Raw genomic sequence first — 20,438 nt, 5'->3', positions numbered from 1 at the left:
CAAGTACAGTACATCTACAGGCTCCCCTTTACTCACTGTGCATGTTACTCCTTCAAAAAAACCTCCAATAAATTGGCTAAACATGATTTTCCTTTCACAAAACCATGCTGACTCTTCCCAATTGCCTTGTGCTCTTCTAAGTGCCCAGCTGTAACCTCCTTAATGATCATTTCTAATAACTTGATAGATTTTTGTGGACAAGAGCATAAAATACTATGGAGCTTAGATACAGATCAGCTATGATGTCATTGAATGGCGGAAAAGCCTTCAGGGGCTTTTTTGGGAAGAGTTCCACATTTCTGCTACTGTCTTGTGTGAAGAAATGCTTTCTGATTTCACCCCTCCATGCTTGAGTTTTGATTTGAAGGTTATGTTCCCCTGTAGTAGGCTTTGCTTCTAGAGGCAATAGTTTTTTCTCTGTACCCCACCAGCTCCTTTGCTGTTGCCTGAGTGCTTCCTTTTGCTCTACTCCCCTCCCAGCCACATTCTGCCCCATGCCCAGTTCACCTTCTGTCTATTGGTCCCACGCTTCTACTATTGACTGCCTCTCACCTAAATGCTGTGTGCTCAATATAAAACGTAAACATAAGAGCAGAAGCCATAGGAGCAGGATTAGCCATTCGGATCCTCAAGCTTTCTCCTTCATGCAATAAGATCATGGCTGATCAGATTCTGGCCTCACCTCCACTTTCCTGCCTCTCCCCTATAACCCTCGACCCCCTTGTAGATCAAAAATCTGTCTAACTCAGCCTTGAATATATTTAATGACCCAGCCTCCACTGCTTACTGGGGAAGAGGATTCTAAAGACTAATGAGAATAAATTCCTCCTCATCTCTGTCTAAAAGGGAGACCCCTTATTTTAAAACTGTTCCCTCTAGCTCTAGATTCCCCCAGGAGAGGAAACATCCTCCTGGCATCTACTCTGTCAAGTCCCTGCAGAATCTTTAGATCACCTCTTATTCTTCTAAATTGCAATGAGTATAGGCCCAACCTGCTCAATCTTTCTTCATAAGACAATCCATTCATCCCAGGATCAGCCTAGTAAACCTTCTCCGAACTGCTTCTATTGCAAGTATATCCTTCCTTAAGGAGACCAAAACTGTACAAAGTACTCCAAGTGTGGTCTCAACAATACCCTGTACAGTTGCAGCAAGACTTCCCTACTTTTATACTCTGTCCCCTTTGAATAAAGGACAACATTCCATTTACCTTCCTAATTACTTGCTGTACCTGCATTCTAACTTTTTGTGATTCATATACAAGGACACCCATATCCCTTTGTACTGCATATGAATTAGAAGCAGGAGTAGGCCTTTCGGCCCTCGAGCCTGCTGTGCCATTCAATAAGGTCATGGCTGATCTGAATGTAACCTCACCCCAAATTCCTGCCTACCCCAGATAACCTTTCACCCTTTTGTTGATCAAGAATCTATTTAGCTCTACCTTAAAAATATTCGAAGACTCTGCTTCCACTGCCATTTGAGGAAGGGTTCCAGAGGCACTCAACCCTCTCAGAGAAAAAAATTCTCCTCATCTCTGTCTTAAATGAGCGACCCCTTATTTTTAAACAGCGACCCCTGGTTCCAGATTCACCCACAAGAGGAACCATCCTCTCCACATCCACCCTGTCAAGGCCCCTCAGGATCTTAAAAGTTTCAATTAAGTCACCCCTTACTCTTCTAAATTTCAGTGGATACAAGCCTAGTCTGTCCAGCCTTTCCTCATTGGACAACCCGCCTATTTCTGGTATTAGTCTAGTAGATATTCTCTGAACTACTTCTAACACATTTAGATCTATCTTTAAATAAGGAGACCAGTACTGTGTACACTACTCCAGATGTGGCCCCTGTTATGATCCCCAGCTGAGATTACCCCTGGACAAGCCTGATCCCAAGGTGGAACCCAGCCTGATAGATCCTAACTAAAACTCCATTTGACCTCTCTTAATCGACAGATGCAGAAGTACAAATCAAACTTAAACTTTAAAGCTAAAACTCATTCCTAACACCCACAAATTCAAATATAACTATCTCTCTTTCCTAACAGTCCCACCAATGCCCTGTACAACTGAAGCATAACCTCCCTTCTTTTGTAATCATTTCACCTCACAATAAACGATAACATTCTATTAGCTTTCCTAATTACCTGCTGTACCTGCATACTAACCTTTTGTGAATCGTGCACTAGGATACCTAGATCCCTCTGAATGTCTGACTCTGCAATCTCTCACCATTTAGATAATAAGTTTCTTTTTTATTCTTCCTGCCAAAATGAATGATTTCACATTTGCCCTCATTATACTCCATTTGTCAGATCTTTGCCCACTCACTTTACCTAGCTATGTCACTTACGTCCTCTTCACAATTTACTTTCCTACCTATCTTTGTGCCATCAGCAAATTTAACCACCATTCCTTTAGCCCCTTCATCCAAGTCATTTATTTAATTGTAAAAAGTTGAGGCCCCAGCACTGATCCCTGTGGCGCACCACTCATCACATCCTGCTAACCACAAAAAGACCTATTTATGCCATCCCTCTGCATCCTGTTAGCTAGCCAAATTCTATCCATGCCAATGTTACCCCTTACACCATGAGCTTTTATTTTCTGCAATAAGCTTTGATGTGGCACTTTATCAAATGCCTTCTGAAAATCTAAGTACAGCACATCCACCGGTTCCCCTTTATGTACAGCACATGTGACTCCTTCAAAGAACTCCAATAAATTGGTTAAACATGATTTCCCTTTTACAAAACCATGTTGACTCTGCCTGATTGCCTTGAATTTTTTAAATGCCCCACTATAACTTCTTTAATAATAGCTTCTAACATTTTCCCCATGACCGATGTTAGGCTAACTGGCCTATAGTTTCCTGCTTTCTGCTTCCCTCCCTTTTTGAATAAAGGAGTTATATTCGCTATTTTCCAATCTAATGGAACCTTTAAATTTAACCACCATTCCTTTAGCCCCTTCATCCAAGTCATTTATTTAATTGTAAAAAGTTGAGGCCCCAGCACTGATCCCTGTGGCGCACCACTCATCACATCCTGCTAACCACAAAAAGACCTATTTATGCCATCCCTCTGCATCCTGTTAGCTAGCCAAATTCTATCCATGCCAATGTTACCCCTTACACCATGAGCTTTTATTTTCTGCAATAAGCTTTGATGTGGCACTTTATCAAATGCCTTCTGAAAATCTAAGTACAGCACATCCACCGGTTCCCCTTTATGTACAGCACATGTGACTCCTTCAAAGAACTCCAATAAATTGGTTAAACATGATTTCCCTTTTACAAAACCATGTTGACTCTGCCTGATTGCCTTGAATTTTTTAAATGCCCCACTATAACTTCTTTAATAATAGCTTCTAACATTTTCCCCATGACTGATGTTAGGCTAACTGGCCTATAGTTTCCTGCTTTCTGCTTCCCTCCCTTTTTGAATAAAGGAGTTATATTCGCTATTTTCCAATCTAATGGAACCTTCTCTGAATCGAGGGAATTTTGGAAAATTAAAACCAGTGCATCAACTATCTCACTAGCCACTTGTTTCAAGACTTTAGGGTGAAGTGAACCTAGACCTGGGGATTTGTCATCCCACAGCCCCAACAATTTGTTCAATACCACTTCCGTGGTGATTGTAATTTTCCTGAGTTCCTCCCTCCCTTCCATTTCCTGATTGCCAGCTATTTCCGGAATGTTACTTGTGTCCTCTACAGTGAAGACTGAAGCAAAATACCTGTTTAATTCGTCTGCCATCTCCCTACTTTCCATTATCAATTCCCCAGATGCGCACTTTATAGGACCAATGCTGACTTTAACTTTTTTTCTTATTTAAATATCTGTAGGAACTCTTACTATCTGTCTTTATATTACTAGCTAGCTTTCTCTCATACTCTTTTTTTGCCCTCCTTGTTAATCTTTTTGTCACTCTTTGCTGTTCTTTATATTCTACCCAATCTTCTGACTCATTGACGTTTACAGCACAGAAGGAGCCCATTCAGCCCATCGTGTCCGCGCTGGTCAGCAAAGATCTGACGACACTCTCACATTTTCCAGCGTTTGGCACATACCCCTGGAGGCTATGGCAACGCAAGTGAATATCTAAATACTTCTTAAATGTTACGAGAGTTTCTGACTCAACCACCCTTTCAGGCAGTGAGTTCCAGACTCCCACCACCCTCTGGGTGAAAAAATTTCTCCTCAACTCCCCTCTTAGCCTTCCTATTAGCTTAAATCTATGCCCCCTGGTTATTGATCCCTCTACTAATGGATGAAGTGGCTTTCTATTCACCCTATCTAGCCCCTCATAATCCTATGCACCTCTATCAGGACCCCTCTCAACCTTCGCTGCTCCAAGGAAAACAACGCCAGCCTGTCCAATCTTTCCACATAGCTCGGACCCTCCAGACCAGGCAGCATCCTGGGAAATCTCCTCTGCACCCTCTCCAGTGCAATCACATCCTTCCTATAATGTGGTGACCAGAATACACAGTACTCCAGTTGTGGCCTAACCAGCGTTTTATGCAGTTCCAGCATAACCTCCCTGCCCTTGTATTCTATGCCTCGGCTAATAAAGGCAAGTATCCCATATGCCGCCTTAACCACCTTACCTACCTGCCCTGCTACCTTCAGTATCTATGGATATGCACACCAAGGTCCCTCTGATCTTCAGTACTTTCCAGGGCTCTGCCATTCATTGTATAATCTCTTGCCTTGTTAGCCCTCCCCAAGTGCATTACCTCACACTTTTCCGTGTTGAGTTCCATTTGCCGCTGCTCTGCCCACCTGACCAGTCCATTGACATCCTCCTGCAGTTTACAGCTATCCTCCTCTCTATTTACTACCCTACCAATTTTCGTGCCATTCGCAAACTTCTTGATCATACCCCCTACATTTAAGTCCAAATCATTTATGTACCCCACAATCAGCAAGGCCCCCAGGACTGAGCCCTGTGGAACCCCACTGGAAACAGACTTCCAGTCACAGAAACATCCCTCTACCATCACCCTCTGCTTCCTGCCTCTCAGCCAATTTTGGATCCAACGTGCCACTTTGCCTTGGATCTCAAGGGCTTTTTCTTCCTTGACCAGTCTGCCATGAGGGACCTTATCAAAAGCCTTGCTAAAGTCCAAGTAGACCACATCAAATGCATTACCCTCATCAACAGCCATGGTCACCTCCTCAAAAAGTTCGATCAGTTTTGTCAAACACGACCTTCCCTTAACAAGTCCCTCAGAATTCTTTCTAGTAACTTCCCCACTACCGAGGTTAGATTGACTGGCCTGTAATTTCCTGGACTGTCCCTTCCTCCCTTTTTTTAGTAATGGGACAAGGTTAGCAGTCCTCCAATCCTCTGGCACCTCACCTGTGGGCAGAGAGGATTTGAAAATTACTGCCAGGGCCCCTAATATCTCTTCCTTTGCCTCCCTCAACAGCCTGGGATACATCTCACCTAGGCCTGCGGATTTATCCACTTTTGAGGCCAATAAACCTGCTAGTACCTCCTCTCTATGTTAATTTCCTCTAATATTTCACACTCCTCCATCCTGATGTCATTCTTATCCATTGTGTAGACCGACGCAAAGTATTCATTGAGGACTGCACCCACGTCTCCTGGGCCCACACACAGGTTACCTCTATGGTCCTTAATGGTCCTTAATTGGCCCTATTCTTTCCCTAGTTATTCTCTTGCTCTTTATATATTTAAAAAACCCCTTTGGGTTTTCCTTTATTCTACCCACCAATGCTTTCTCATGCACACTCTTAGCTTTCCTAATTTCCTTTTTAAGTTCCCCTCTGCACTTTTTATACTCCTCTAAGGATTTTGGAATATTGAGCCCTCGGTATCTGCCATAAGCTTCTCTTTTTTACTTAATCCTAATCTTTGTGTCCCTTGACATCCAGGGTTCTCTGGACTTGGTCCCCCTCTTTTTCTTTACGGGAACATATTTGCCCAGTACTCTGGCTATTTCCTCCTCGAATGCCTCCCACTGCTCTGACACAGTTTCATCAGCAAGTAGCTGCTCCTAGTCCAGTTGGGCCAAATCGCATCTCATCTTAGTAAAATTAGCCTTTCCCCAATTTAGAACTTTTATTCCCGGCCCAACCTTATCCTTTTCCATAACTGTCCTAAATCTAACTAAGTTGTGGTCACTATCTCCAAAATGCTCCCCTACTGATACATTTTCCACCTGCCCAGGTTCATTTCTGAATATTAGGTCCAGAACTGCCCCCTCCTTTGTGGGCTGCCTCTCCTATCCCACTCTCTATATCGTCTGAATACCCGATAACCAGGAACGTTGAGCTGCCAATCCTGCCCTTTTAGCCAAGTCTTGGTCATAGCTATGATATCATACTCCAACATGCCTATCTGTGCCCTCAGCACACCTGTCTTACTGCTCAGGCACCTTGCATATTAAAATTTGTTCCGTTTAGCCTTGCTGAACTCACTTTCTTATCTAGCCTATGTTTCCTCTGCCCGCCAGACCCACTTACTAGAGTTTTAACTTCTAATTCCATCTCAGCTTCTCTCCCCTCTGAACTACTTTTCACGATCCCATCTCCCTGCCAATTTAGTTTAAATCCGCCCCAACATGCAAACCTCCCCGCAAGAATGTTGGTCCAATTCCTGTTCAGATGTAACCTGTCCAACTTGTACAGGTCCCACCCTCCCCCAGAAACAGTCCCAATGCCCCAGGAACCTAAGGCCCTCCCTCCTGCACCATCTCTCTAGCCATGCATTCTATCCTTCTGTTCCTATACTCACTACTGTGTGGCGTCGGGAGTAATCCGGAGATTACTACCTTTGAAGTTCTGCATTTCAATTTCCTACCTAACTCCCCAAAGTCTGCTTGCAGGACCTCATTTCTCTTTCTTCCTATGCCATTGGTCCCAACATGGATCACGACCTCTGGCTGTTCGCCCTCCCCTTTCAGAACGTTCTGCAGCCGTTCCATAACATCCTTGACCCTGGCACCCGTGAGGAAATATACCATCCTGGAGCCATGCCTACGGCTGCAGAAGCGCCTGTCTACTCCCTTCACTAACGAATTCGCTTCCACACTTCCTGCCCTGAGCAGCTGGACCACCCACAGTGCCATGGCCTTTGTTCTGGTAGGCCTCAACAGAGGAACCGTCGTCTCACCGTTTTCCAAGGCCAAGAAACGGTTTGCGAGCGAGATACACTCAGGAGATTCCCTCACTACCTGCCTGGTCCCCTTCTATCTGGCAGTCACCCATCCCCTCTCTGCTTGCACTTCCTTAAGCTCCGGGGTGACCACGTCCTGAAACATGCTATTCATGAACCTTTCAGCCTCGTGAATGCACTGTAGAGCTCCCAGCTGCCACTTAAGCTCTGAAACCTGGAGCTCAAGTAGCCTCCTGCACACATGGTCATTCAGACTGCCAGGAGTGTCTAGGATTTCCCACATAGCTCAGGATGTGCAAGGTATTGGACTGAGCTCCCCAGACATATCTTAACTAAATAGAATATGGACCCTTTCTTTTATTTTTCCCTTACTCCTACTTGAGTATAGTCTAGATGATAGATCCTCTCGATAAACTGTATCTTCTAGGTCGCTGCTGACTGCCTGTCCCAGGGTCGTCCTCTCTCAATCTCCTCTGACCTGCCACCCGTCTTTGCGTGATTATATGCTTTTTCTTTTAAGTTTGGTACTGTCTTTAACTTTTTTTGTTAACCATGTATGGTGGGCCCTTCCCTTGGAATTTTCCTTTCTCATTGGAATATAAATGTTCCGTGTATTCTGAAATATCCCTTTAAATGTCTGTCACTGAACTTCTATTGACCTATCCCGTAACCTCATTTGCCAGTTCACTTTAGTTAGCTCTACTTTCATGCCCTCATAATTGCCCTTACATAAGTTTAAAATAGTAGTCTTGGACGCACTCATTTCTCCCTCAAAATGAATGTAAAATTCAATTGTATTATGATCGCTGCTAACTAGGGGGTGCCTTCACTAAGAGGTTATCAATTAATCCCATCTCATTGCTCATTACCAGGCCTGCTCTCTGGTTGGCTCCAGAACGTGCTGTTCTCAGAAACTATCTCCAAACATTCTATGAAGTCCTTATCTTTGTCCATCTGATTTTTCCAGCCTATATGTAGATTAAAATGTTTCATGATTATTGCTGTACCTTTCTGGCAAGCTCCCGTTATCTCTTTTATACTCTGTCCTATTGTGTAGTTACAATTAGGGGGCCTGTGCACCATTCCCACAAGTGGCTTCTTGCCTTTATCATTCCTCATCTCAACCCAAACTGCTCTTACATCCTGGTTTCCAAAACTTAGGTCATCCCTCTCTCGTGTGCTAAAAGCATCATGAATTAACAGAGCCACCCCTTCCACCTTTTCCTAACTTCTTGTCTTCCCTAAATGTCACGTACCCTTCAATATCCAGGTTCAGGTCTCAATCTATGTTATCCTGTAGCAGCTTTCTGTAATATGAGCTCATCCAAACTCTGCTGCCCATATTCTAACTTGCACCAAGTCCCATTCACCCTGTACCCCATGCTCACTGACACACATTGGCTCCTAGTCTGGCAACACTTACTTGATAAAAATTCTCATCCTCATTCCCAGCTCCCTCCATCACTTTGTCCCTCCCTATCTATGTAACCTTCTCCAGCCCTACCGCCCTCTGAGATCTCTGCGCTCCTCCAATTCTGGTCTTCTGTGCATCGTTGTTTTTAATCGCTCCACTGTCGGCAGTCGTGCCTTAAGCTGCCTAGGCCTTTAGCTCTGTTATTCCCTCTCTAAGCCTCTCTGGCTCTTGTCTCTCTCTCATCCTTTAAAATTCCCCCTCAAAGTTACCGCTTAGACTAAGCTTTTGATGACCTGTCCTAATATCTCCTCAAATGGCTTTGTGTCAAATTTTGTTTGCTAACGCTGCTGTGAAGCGCCTTGGAATGTTTTAAGACATTAAGAGAACTATATAAACACAAGTTGTTGCTGTAAATAAGCCAGCTTCCACAACAGTAAATAGGGCTAAAAATAACTTTTTAACATGATGTCAGCCGCATGGTGCCTGGAGCTAAAATGCCCACTGTGATATCTTTTTATTTTTGCTGTTTTTGTCATCTTGTCAATTTATTACATTAAGCTAAAACCCCATACTTTAGAAATAAATTGTCTGAGGTAATTCCTGTTTCAGGAACAGTTTTTTTGCTTTTTAATTGCTTTTAAACATTTCATCTCAATGTTGGTAACGTGAGGTGTGTTTCTGGTATTATATATAAAAAAAATCAATTGCAACCATTTTAAATAAATACTTGTTTCTGATGCTCTCTTTACCCATTTCCACCCAAGCTATGCTTTTCCTCTTGTGATCATTTTAATACCATACTCGCCTTCCAAGTGACCTCGAAATAGAGTGCTTAAGGCAAAATAAAATATGTATATTTCCCAGTGCTTCGAGCCAGCTTTTTGGTTGTGAGATGAATAGTTATTTGAAGCTGTATCGTTATAAGAATCCTGATCCTCTGCCCTTTCAATCAATGACATACTTTTTGTATCAGGGCATAGCATTTTATGATTCTCATTTTCAGCAGTACTGTGCTTTTTGTGCATCCCTGATTAAAATCACTCCACCATTGGCGGCAGAGCCTTTGGTTGCTTTAGCGCTAAACTCTGGAGTTTCCTCCCTAAACCTCTCCACCTCTCTACCTCCTCTCCCCTTCTTTAAGATGCTCCATAAAACCAACCTCTTCGACCAAGTTTTTGGTCGCCTGTCCTCGTAGCTCCTTATGGGGGAATCGGTGTCAAATTTTGTTTGATAGTCGCTCCCATGAAGCACCTTGGGACATTTTAACAAGTTAAAAGATGCTATATAAATGCAGTGTAAAACCAAAATAATGCGGATGCTGGAGATCTGAAATAAAAAGTGTTGGAAAATCTCAGTGGGTTTGGCAGCATCTGTGGGGAGAGACACAGTTAACGTTTCCAAAGAAGAGTCATATTGGGCTCGAAATGTTAATCTGTTTTTCTCTCTCCACAGATGTTGCCAGACCTGCTGAGTTTTACCAGCATTTTCTGTTTCTTTATGAATGTAAGTTGTTAACAATAGGAGGGGTTGAGTTTGCCGCTTTCCGAGGAACCAGGTGTACTTTGGGCTAGAAGGGAAGTTAATGCTGGGGTTTTGCTTTGAGTCGTGCAGTAATAAATGACGCATTGCTCCTCCTCCTCCTGCAGGGAAGAAACATGGTGTGACAGAGGTGAATTCTGACGTGTTGAGCACCATATCTCACGCAACGCAAGAGCATTTACGGGAACTCGTGGAAAAGCTCACTGTAATTGCACAGCATCGGATGGCGACGTACAAGGTTTGCCATCTTATGTTTGTATCGATGGTAAAGAGCCCACTTAAACATCTACTGAGAATTTGCATAAGGGGTCCATGGCTTTATAAATAAGAGTGCAGAGTGCAAATGCTAGTCAATTATACAAAACATTTACAGATCACCGATTAGACCCCGCCTGAAGAATTTGGAAAGTGTGCAAAAATGTAGGTTGGCATTCCAGTGCAGTGCTGAGGGAGTGCTGCACTGTCAGCTGTCAGTGTCTTTTGGATGAGATGTTGAACTGAGACCTCCATCTGCCAGCTGAAATGGATGGAAAATATTCCATGGTAAAAGAAGAGCTGGGGTGTTATTCCCAGTGTCCTGGCCAATGTTTATCCTTCAATCAACACATCATAAAAGCAGATTATCTGGTCATTATTACATTGCTGTTTGTGGGAGCTTGTGCACAAACTGGTGTTTCCTCGATTGCAACAGTGTAAAGCACTTGGAGATATTGGTAGTCATGTAAAGCACAATATAAATGTAAGTCCTTCTTTAATTCTGGGCACCACACTTTAAGAAGGATGCCAAGGCCTTGGAGAGGGTGCAGAGTGGATTGACTAGAATGGTACCAGGGATGAGGAACTTTTGAGGTAACATGGAGAGACTGGAGAAGCTGGGCTTGTTCTCCTTAGAGCAGAGAAGGTTAAGGCAAGATTTCATAGAGGTGTTCAAAATCATGAAGGGCTTTGGGTTGAGCAAGTAAGGAGAAACAGTTTCCAGTGGCTGAATGCTTGGTAATCAGAGGACAGTAGATAATTGGCAAAAGCACAAAACGTAACGAGAGAGTTTTCACACAGCGAAATGTTGTTGTGATTCAGAATGCACTCGCTGAAAGGGCAGTGAAAGCAGAATCAATAGTATCGAAAGGATAATTTTGATAAATGATTGGAAGGAAATTTGCAGGCTCGAGGTTTAGAACAGTGAGTGGGACTAATTAGCTTTTTCAAAGAGCCAGCATAGGCACACTGGGCTGAATGACCTCCTGTGCTTTATCATTCTATGATTTGATTTCAAGTAGTTCATCTTAATTTGTTTTTAAATCTCTATCTTGCTTTCTTTGCAATCTGCTTATCACTACGTCTTAATTTGGTCAGGGAAACCTAGTCCCAGATGCTGTTTGGAGAATGGGATTTCTTTGCCACCGGTGACGGCTCAACCCAGCTCAGCTTCCTGGGCAGCTACAGGCTCCTGGCATCACCTGAGCCTGAAGAAAGCCGCGTGTGCTTAAAGTTTCCACTTTTATTTTGAGTATTAGTAATTTTTCAAGAGTGCTTATCAAACAATTTCACAGAGCTGTGTAAGCTATTAGGACAGGTCAGGCAAGGTCTAAGGAGAAGATGAGTGGTAAGGTTTAGGGAGGGAATTCCAAAGTTATGGGCCCAGGCAACTGAAGGTGCAGTGATGAAAATTGGGTGATGTGCATGAGGCCAGAAATTGAGGAACACAGATTTTGGAGGGTTTTGGGATGGTGCAGGTTGGAGATAGGAAGGGAGAAAGGCCATGGAGCAATTTGAAAACTAGAATGCGAATTGTAAATTCTAGAGAGGGATTTGAGGCTTGTCTGTAAACTGAAATACTGCCTCTTGTGGTGAAAGTGCCTTTTGGCATCCTGTCTGACACCAATGGTGACTTTTTTTCCTTTGAGATGGTCACATTCATCCTGGTGGTTTTCTATTCTTCCAGCATGTCTTTAACATATGAACTGACGTAATTTGAGTCTCACTAGAACACTTGGGAGCAGGAATAGACCACACGGCCCATCGAGTCTGCTCCCCCATTCAATACGATCATGGCTGATCTTGGGCTTCAACTCCATTTTCCCGTCCGCTCCCCATATCCCTTAATCCCCTGAGAGACCAAAAATCTGTCTATCCCAGTCTTAAATGTATTCAATGATGGAGCATCCACAACCCTCTTGGGTAGAGACTTCCAAAGATTCATAATTCTTTGAGTGAAGTCAGTTCTCTTCATCTCAGCCCTAAATGATCTGCCCCTTATCCTGAGACTCTGCTCCCAGAGAAAAACAGAAAATTCTGAGAGAGTACTCAGCAGGTCTGGCAGCACCTGTGGAGAGAGGAAGAGTTAACGTTTTGAGTCCGTATGAGTTGTCTTCAGAGCCACTTTGGGGTAATATATTGGCGTAGATGGAGGATTGGTTAATGGATAGAAAACAGATTGGGCATAAAGTGGGGCTTTTTCAAGTTGAGAGAGCCTCTGTGCCCAGTATTTTAGATTCCCCGACTGGCGCAAACAAATTCTGTGTCCACCCTATCGAGCCTCTTCCGAATTTTGTAGGTTTCGTCGAGATTGCCTCTCATGCTTCTAAACTCCAGAGAATATAGACCCAATTTACTCAGCCTGTCATAGGACAAACCCCTCATCCTAGGGACCAAATTAGTGAACCTCCGCTGTTCTGCTTCCAATGAAAGTATATCCTCTTTTAAATGTGAAGACCAAAACTGCGCGCACAACTCCAGATGTGGTCTCGCCAAAACCCTGTCAGATTGTAGCAAGTCTTTATTCCGGTACTCCAATCCCCTTGTAATAGAGGCCAACATGCCATTTGCTTTCCTAATTGCTTGCTACAGCTGCAAGCTAACTTTCTGCATTCCTTGTACAAGCACGCCCAAGGGACTTAAAAATTTCTCACCTTTTAAAAAACATTCTGCTTTTTTATTCTTACGACCAATGTTTTGGTGAGACCACATCTGGAGTTGTGCGCGCAGTTTTGGTCTCCACATTTAAGAGAGGATATACTTTCATTGGAGGCAGAACAGCGAAAGTTCACTAATTTGGTCCTCTCACCATGTACTCCATCTGTCATCTTGTTGCCCACTCACTTAACCTGTCTATATCTCTTTGCAGCCTCTCTGTGTCCTCCCCACAGCTTACCTTTCCACACTGCTTGGTGTCATCAGCAAATTAGACAAATAGATCAAGAGCAATGTATCTAAGTCATTAATATAGATTTTTTTTATTAGCTCATGGGATGTGGGTGTAGCATTTATTGCCCTTGTTCAGAGGGCATTTAAGAGTCAACCACATTGCTAGTGGGGCCTGGAGTCACATGTCAGCCAGACCAAGCAAGGACATTAGTGAACCAAATGGTTTTTTTTAACGACAGTCGGCAATGGCTTCATGGTGATCATCAGACTTTTAATTCCAGATTTTTTGTTTATTCAATTCAAATTTCACCATCTGCCGTGGTGGCATTTGAGCCCGGGTCTCTGGAATACTAGTCCAGTGACAATATCACTGTGCCACCGAATTCCTCTATAGACTGTAAATATCTGAGGCCCCAGCACTGATCCTTATGGCACTTCACTATTCACTGCCTGCCAACTTGAAAAGGTCCCGTTTATGCCCACTCTCTGCTTTCTATCCGTTAACCAATCCTCTGTCCAGGCTAAAATGTCATCTCCCAACTCCATGAGTTTATCTTACCTATTAACATTTTGTGCAGCACCTTATCAAATGCCTTTTGGAAATCAAGGTACACTACATTTAGTTCCCCTTATCTCCCCTACTAGTTACATAGAATTGTTGCAGCACAGAGGAAGGCCATTCAGTCCATCATGTCCATTCTGGCTCTCCTCAGGAGCATACTGTCACTCTGCCACCCTCTTCCCCACATCCCTGTACATTCCTCCTCCCCAGATATTTATAAAATGTAGAAAAGTTAGCAGTAGAGAATGAGGCCACTCTGCCCATTGTGCCTATGTCAGCTGAAAAGCAACCCCCCCCCCCCGCCCCCGCCAACCAAGCCTCACCCCATTTTCCAGCACTTCCTCCGTAGCCCTGGAGGTTACAGGACTTCAGGCACATATCCAAACACCTTTTAAATGAGTTGAGGGTTTCTGCCCCTACTATTTCAGGCAGGGAGTTCCAGACCCCCCACAACCCTCTGGGTGAAAACATTTTATCATATGGAACACTTCCCTGTTTGTTTCCTATTTGACTCTCCTCACTTTAAAAACCTGCTGTGCATCGGTTTTGGAATTCTCATCCCTGTGTTAAAATAACTCCATGGCCTCACCCCTCTCTATCTGTGTAACCTTCCACAGTCCCTACAAACCCTACGTATCTCTGCAATCTCCCTCAACCCCTACAACCCTCCCGATCTCTGGAACATCCTCCAGCCCCATCATCTTCAAAAAAACTCTTAATAAAATTGTCAAACAGGATTTCCCTTTAGTAAGATCATGTTTACTTGTTCTAATCATACTACGCCTTACTAAGCACATTGTTAAGACTTCTTTAATAGATTCCAGCATTTTCCCAACAACTGATATTAGGCTAACTGACCTGTAGCTCACTGATTTCTCTCTCCCTTCTTTCTTGAAAAGCGGTGTAACATTCTCCAACTTCCAATCTAGTGGGACTGTTCCTGAATCTAAGCAATGTTGGAGAATTGTAACTAGCCCATCCACTATCTCTGCAGCTGTCTCTTTTAAAACCCTGGGCTATAGGTGTCAGGTCCTGGGGATTTGTCGGATTTTAGTCCCTTAGGTTTCTCCAGTACTTTATCTCTGCTGATATTAATTTCCTTACTTTCCTCACAGTTTTTAGCCCCTAGGTCATTGTCCGCTTCTGGAATGAAACCTGTATTCTAAAAACAGACAAAATTATTCAATGCCTCTGGCATTTCCTCATTCCCCATGATAGTTTCTCCTGCCTCTGCTTCTAAGGGACCAACGTTTACTTTAGCTACTTTCTCCCTTTTTATGTACTTATAAAAGCTCTTACAATCTGGGTTTTGTATTTCTAGATAATTTACACACTTTTTCCCCCATTTTATCAATGTTTGGCGGCCCTTTGCTGGTTTCTAAAGCACTTCCAATCCTCAGACTTGCTACTGTTTTTTTTTTGGCAACATTGTAAGCTTCTTCTCTTAATCTAATACTATCTTTAAATTCATGGGTGAGCCACGGATGAGTCCTTTTTGCTGAGTTTTTGGTCTTGAGTGGAATAAACTACTGAGCCAATTAGTCACAGCCATTTACTTTTGGACTGGATAAGAACAAAAATAGGAGCAGGAGTATGTCATATGGCCCCTCGAGCCTGCTCCGTCATTCAGTACAACCGTGGCTCATCTTCTGCCTCAACTCTTTGCCCACCTATATCCCATGACTCCCTGAGTGACCAAAAATATCTCTTCTGAGCCTCGAATATATTCAATGATGGGAGCATCCACATACCCTCTTGGGTAGAGAATTCCAAAGATCACCTTCTATTTTATGGATGCTACTTTAATCAGGGGGCCCATTTCCTTGATAACCATTTGAATTTATTTTGGCATAGTAACACGCACCCAAAGTGCTTCGTGCGAGGGTTTCTGACAAAAAATTGACACGTTGCCCCATAAGGCAATATTAGGACAGGTGACCGAAAGTGTGGTCAGAGAGGTAGATTTTAAGAAGCACCTTAAAGGAGGAGAGGGAGCTTGAGAGGTTTAGGGAGCGAATTCCAAAGTTTAGGACCAAGAACATAAGAGCTATGGGCAGGAGTAGGCAAATCAGCCCCTCGAGCCTGCCCCGCCATTCATTACGATCATGGCTGACCTCGTTTCGGCCTCAACTCCAATTTCCCGCCCTCTCCCCATAACCTTTCAACCCATTACTAATTAAAAATCTGTCTATCTACTCAAATTTATTCAGCGTACCGACATCCACTGCACTCTGAGGTAGTGAATTCCCAGATTCACGACCCTTTGAGAAAAGTAATTCCTCCTCATCTCTGATTTAAATCTACCACCCCTTAGCCTAAAACTATGGCCTCTTGTTCTAGAATGCCCCAGAAGGGGAAACACCCGCCTCACGTCTACTTTGTCTACCCCCTTTAGCATCTTATATACCTCAGTTAGATCTCCTCTCATCCTTCTAAACTCTAGCAAGTATAGGCCTAAACTGCTCAATCTCTCCTCATAAGACAAGCCCCGCATCTCTCGAATCAATCTAGTGAACCTCCTCTGAACCACCTCCAATGCAACTACATCCTTCCTCAAGTAAGGGGACCAAAACTGTGCACAGTACTCCAGGTGCGGTCTCACCAATGCCTTGTACAGTTGCAACAACACTTCCCTATTTTTATACTCTATTCCTTTAGCAATAAATGCCAAAATTCCATTTGCCTTCCTTATTAGCTGCATACTAGCTTTCAGCGATTCATGCACGAGGACACCCAGATCCCTCTGCACTGAAGCATTCTGAAGTTTCTCTCCATTTAAATAATAAGTTGCCTTTTTATTCTTCCGACCAAAATGGATAACCTCACACTTATCCATGTTAAACTCCATCTGCCAAATTTTGGCCCATTCACCTAACCTGTCCCTATCCATTTGTAAATTTCTTCTTTCCTCATTGCAATTTACTTTCCCACTTATTTTGGTGTCATCTGCAAATTTAGCTATAATACCTTCTATCCCTGAATCCAAGTAGATTGTAAATAGTTGAGGCCCAAGGACCGAACCCCGTGGCACCCCACTAGTTACAGCTTGCCATCCAGAAAAAGACCCATTTATCCCGACTCTCTGCTTTCTGTTGTTTAGCCAATCCTCTATCCAAGCTAATACATTACCCCCTAACTCCGTGTGAACTTATCTTGTGCTTTCAGTGACCCAGGCCACTGAAAGCACAGCTGCCCCGAGCAGGGTGGTGCAAATCGTGAATGTGCCAGAGGCCAGGGATGCTGAATTTACGGTGTTAAACTGTGACTTTCGTCTGATTTGGTGGGGGTGTCTCAAATTCACCATCAGTGGACGATGGGATTGAGCTGTCGGGAGCCTGCTGCCTTGATATGTGGTTACAAATTGAATTTTTCTGGTCAAGATCTCTTGTGTCAGATATCTTAAAAATCCACCTCGTCTTTTATTTTTTTTTTTAAAAAAAGAATAGTTTTTATGTATGGCTTTAAGCTTCATTGAAGTTTTTAAAATTCATGTTCAAGCCAGCAACATGTTACATGTCGTCTCCAACCACAGGCTGCAATTCTCCAATCCCGAGCAATGTGCTTTTAAGTTTAACTCCAAAACCACACAGACAATTATATGTTTGAGGGCCGACATCCTGCTGAAATAATTTATAAAGAGAAAGATTAGTAAAATTAAGTAATTTCCAAAGGGAGGTTAATTGCCTTCGGGCAACTCATGAATTCTGCCGTATCTGCTACCAGGGCTCAATAATGTGTATTTGATGTGCTGCTGCGTCGACTGAACTTGGCAGGAGAAAATAAATAAATCTGAACTCTTAACGCAGCAGCTGCACTAATTTATCATCAAAACTATGGAGTTTAACAGGGGACGTTTCCACTTGAGGGAGAGCCCAGAACTCGGGGCCGTGAACACACAGTGGCCATTAATAAATCCGGTAAGGAATTCAAGAGAAACTTCTTGACCCAGAGACCGGTGAAACCTTCTACCAGTGGTTGAGAAAAATGGCATAGATACATTTTTTTTTGGGGGGGGGGGGTGGGGTGGGGGGTGCAGAGAGAGCTAGATAGACACATGAGCGAGAAAGGAATGGAAGGATACTCTTATCGGGGTGAGAGGAGGAAGAGTGGGAGGAGGCTCGTCTGGAACATTTTATATGGGGATAGACCTGTTGGACCAAATGGCCTTTTCTGGTCTTTAAAATTCTGTGTAAATCTAGTTTTTGACTGTGCGTGGTGCACGGTTGATGAGTTATGTCTCTGCACTTCTCCATCCTATTTGGAAATGTCACTGTTGGGTTTTCGTTACTGTGGGAGCCCTAATTCAGTGTGCAGCCTAAGTTACTGGAATCTGTTGATGTTCTCTTTCCCAGTGAGAGGAAAATGTAAATGACTTGTGCAAGTCCTGTGGCAGAAGTAAAAGTTAGCTCAGCTATAAATGGATAGGTTTTTTTTTCCAGCTTGATTAAAATGCTGAAAGGATGGATAGTTTTTTGTATATTGAAAAAAAAAATGTCCATTTCCAGTACTTGGTGCAGGGGAATCAAGACAAAGGGACCTAGACAGAAAACTAAATGTAAGGGGTTCAGAACTGAGGGGAGCAGGAAGTTCCCTAGTTGAGAATTCACTTCCTGGTTTAATGTTTGAAGGACAAGCTGTCAACATTTGGAGACTGGATGAAAGCCAAGGATGATAGGATATGGGAACATGCTGGGTAAACAAGAGGTAGGACTAACTGCCTGAGTGGTAGATAAACATCAGCCTGGACTGGTTGGACTGATTGCCTTGTTTACTTTCATGGTAAGGATGTGCAGAAGTTGTGTGTTTCTCCCCATGCTCTTTTTATTCCCCCAAATAATTTGCCCCTTTACCACTCCGAAAGGCAGTGATTGATGCAGGGTAATTTAGGCATCGGTGCTCAAGTGCCCAGGCCTCTGGTCTAAGTAAGGACTGTGCATCACAGCTAAGGCTTTTCCCAGTATCGCACAGGCTGACTAGCAGCAGAGGATATTGGTTAGCAAGCAGGAAGAGAATTCCCATTGTCTTCTCTTCCTCCACTTGCCCTTCACCCCACTGCCCACCGTGCTGCGCCGCCCCCCACCAAAAGTTCCTCTTAAGATCATCCAATAGTACAACAGCATTGAGGGCCATTTGGCCCATTGTGCCTGTGCTGGCTCTTTCAAAGAACTATTCAATTAATACTATAACCCCTGCTCTTCCCCCATAGCTTTGCTTCCTTTTCCTTTTCAGGTATTTATCCGATTCCCCTTTGAAAGTTGTTATTGAATCTGCTTCTGCTGCCTCTTTTCAGGCAGTGCATCCGCAGTCACTCCTTTTACCTTTCAGTTCATGAGAAATAAAGGTTTCCCTGTGTGACCTGTGGTTCTTTTGCCAAGTGACTAATAACTGTATCCTCTGGGCATTAATTTTTCCACAACATCCAATATCGCTCCTCTGTCGTCCTCCTTCTGGCCCCCATCTTTTCTTAGAATCATGGGGCCAGGCATATAAACACCACGTCTGCTTCTGGTAAATCACCTGACTTCTCTCAGACTATTAAACTAAACGCAAAGCTTTCTGGTCTACGTGACTCCGTATTGCATCGTGCACTCCATTTATCTACAGCCATTGGGCAAACTCATATGTTCTTTAGTTCTAATTATAGCCTTTGGGAGCAACTAATATATTTTTACTTGGGCTTTATTTTATATAAAGGATATCAGGAAATCTCTAATCCCCAAAACCAGACACAGAACCAATTTTGATTTCGACAGAAAACCAGAAGTAGGAGGATTGGTAACCAGAGGACACAGATTTAAGATAATTGGCAAAAAAGCCAGGGGGTTGATGATTTTTTTTTTTAAAAAGCTGACTTATGATCTGGAATTCACTGCCTGAAAGGGTGGAGTAAGCGATTAATAGCTTTCAAAAAGGAAGTGGATGTGTACTTAGAGGGGGAAAAAAAATACAGAGCTGTGGACAAAGAGAAAGTGGATAGCGTTTTCAGAAAGCCAGTACAGGCACGATGGGCCACATGGCCTGTTCCTGTGTTGTATCATGAGTGGGAACTTATGGGGGAGACAGCGGCACAGTGGTAATGTCACTGAACTCATAATCCAGAGGCCCTGGCCCTGGTTCAAATCCCACCCTAGCAGCTGGTGGAGTTTAAATTCAGTTAATAAAAACCTGGAATTGAAAGCTCACCTCAGTAACGGTGACCACGAAACTATCGTCGATTGTCGTTAAAAAAAAAACACCCATCTGGTTCACTAATGTCCTTGAGGGAAGGAAATCTTCTGTCCTTACCTGGTCTGACCTACGTGACTCCCGACCCACAGTGATGTAGTTGACTCTTAGCTGCTGTCCAGCAAGCCACTCAGCTCAAGGGCGGCTAGGGATGGGCAACAAAAAAAGGTGCCATTGTGACAGCGTCACACATTCCTGAATGAAATGCACCCTCTTGGCCGATAGTGAGGATTGCTGATGGGAGACAGAGGAAGTAGTATGCTAAGTAGAAGCAAGTAGTGGGGAAATAATTATCTCATTGGTTTCAGCTTTCCAGAAAAATCATGTTATTAAATAAAATTGATCTTTGATATCAATATTAGCTCAAAGACTGGGGGTGGGGGATTGCAAATAAAGCAATTTCA

At 43.4% G+C, this 20,438-nt stretch overlaps 1 protein-coding gene across 4 annotated transcripts in view; it reads left to right on the top strand.

Annotated features, from left to right (window-relative positions):
• Window positions 1-20,438, top strand: part of LOC144680043 (transcription initiation factor TFIID subunit 4-like) — a 160,453-nt gene that overhangs the window by 74,307 nt on the left and 65,708 nt on the right. For all 4 annotated transcript variants that reach the window (XM_078541154.1, XM_078541155.1, XM_078541153.1 and 1 more), the window contains one exon: window positions 10,211-10,341. In XM_078541154.1, the coding sequence (XP_078397280.1) occupies window positions 10,211-10,341 (131 nt within the window). The remainder of the gene's footprint in view (window positions 1-10,210; window positions 10,342-20,438) is intronic.

Source organism: Cetorhinus maximus, chromosome 4, assembly GCF_964194155.1.
Source record: "Cetorhinus maximus chromosome 4, sCetMax3.hap1.1, whole genome shotgun sequence".
Classification (NCBI taxonomy): domain Eukaryota; kingdom Metazoa; phylum Chordata; class Chondrichthyes; order Lamniformes; family Cetorhinidae; genus Cetorhinus; species Cetorhinus maximus.
This window is presented reverse-complemented; position numbering and strand designations above follow the sequence as displayed.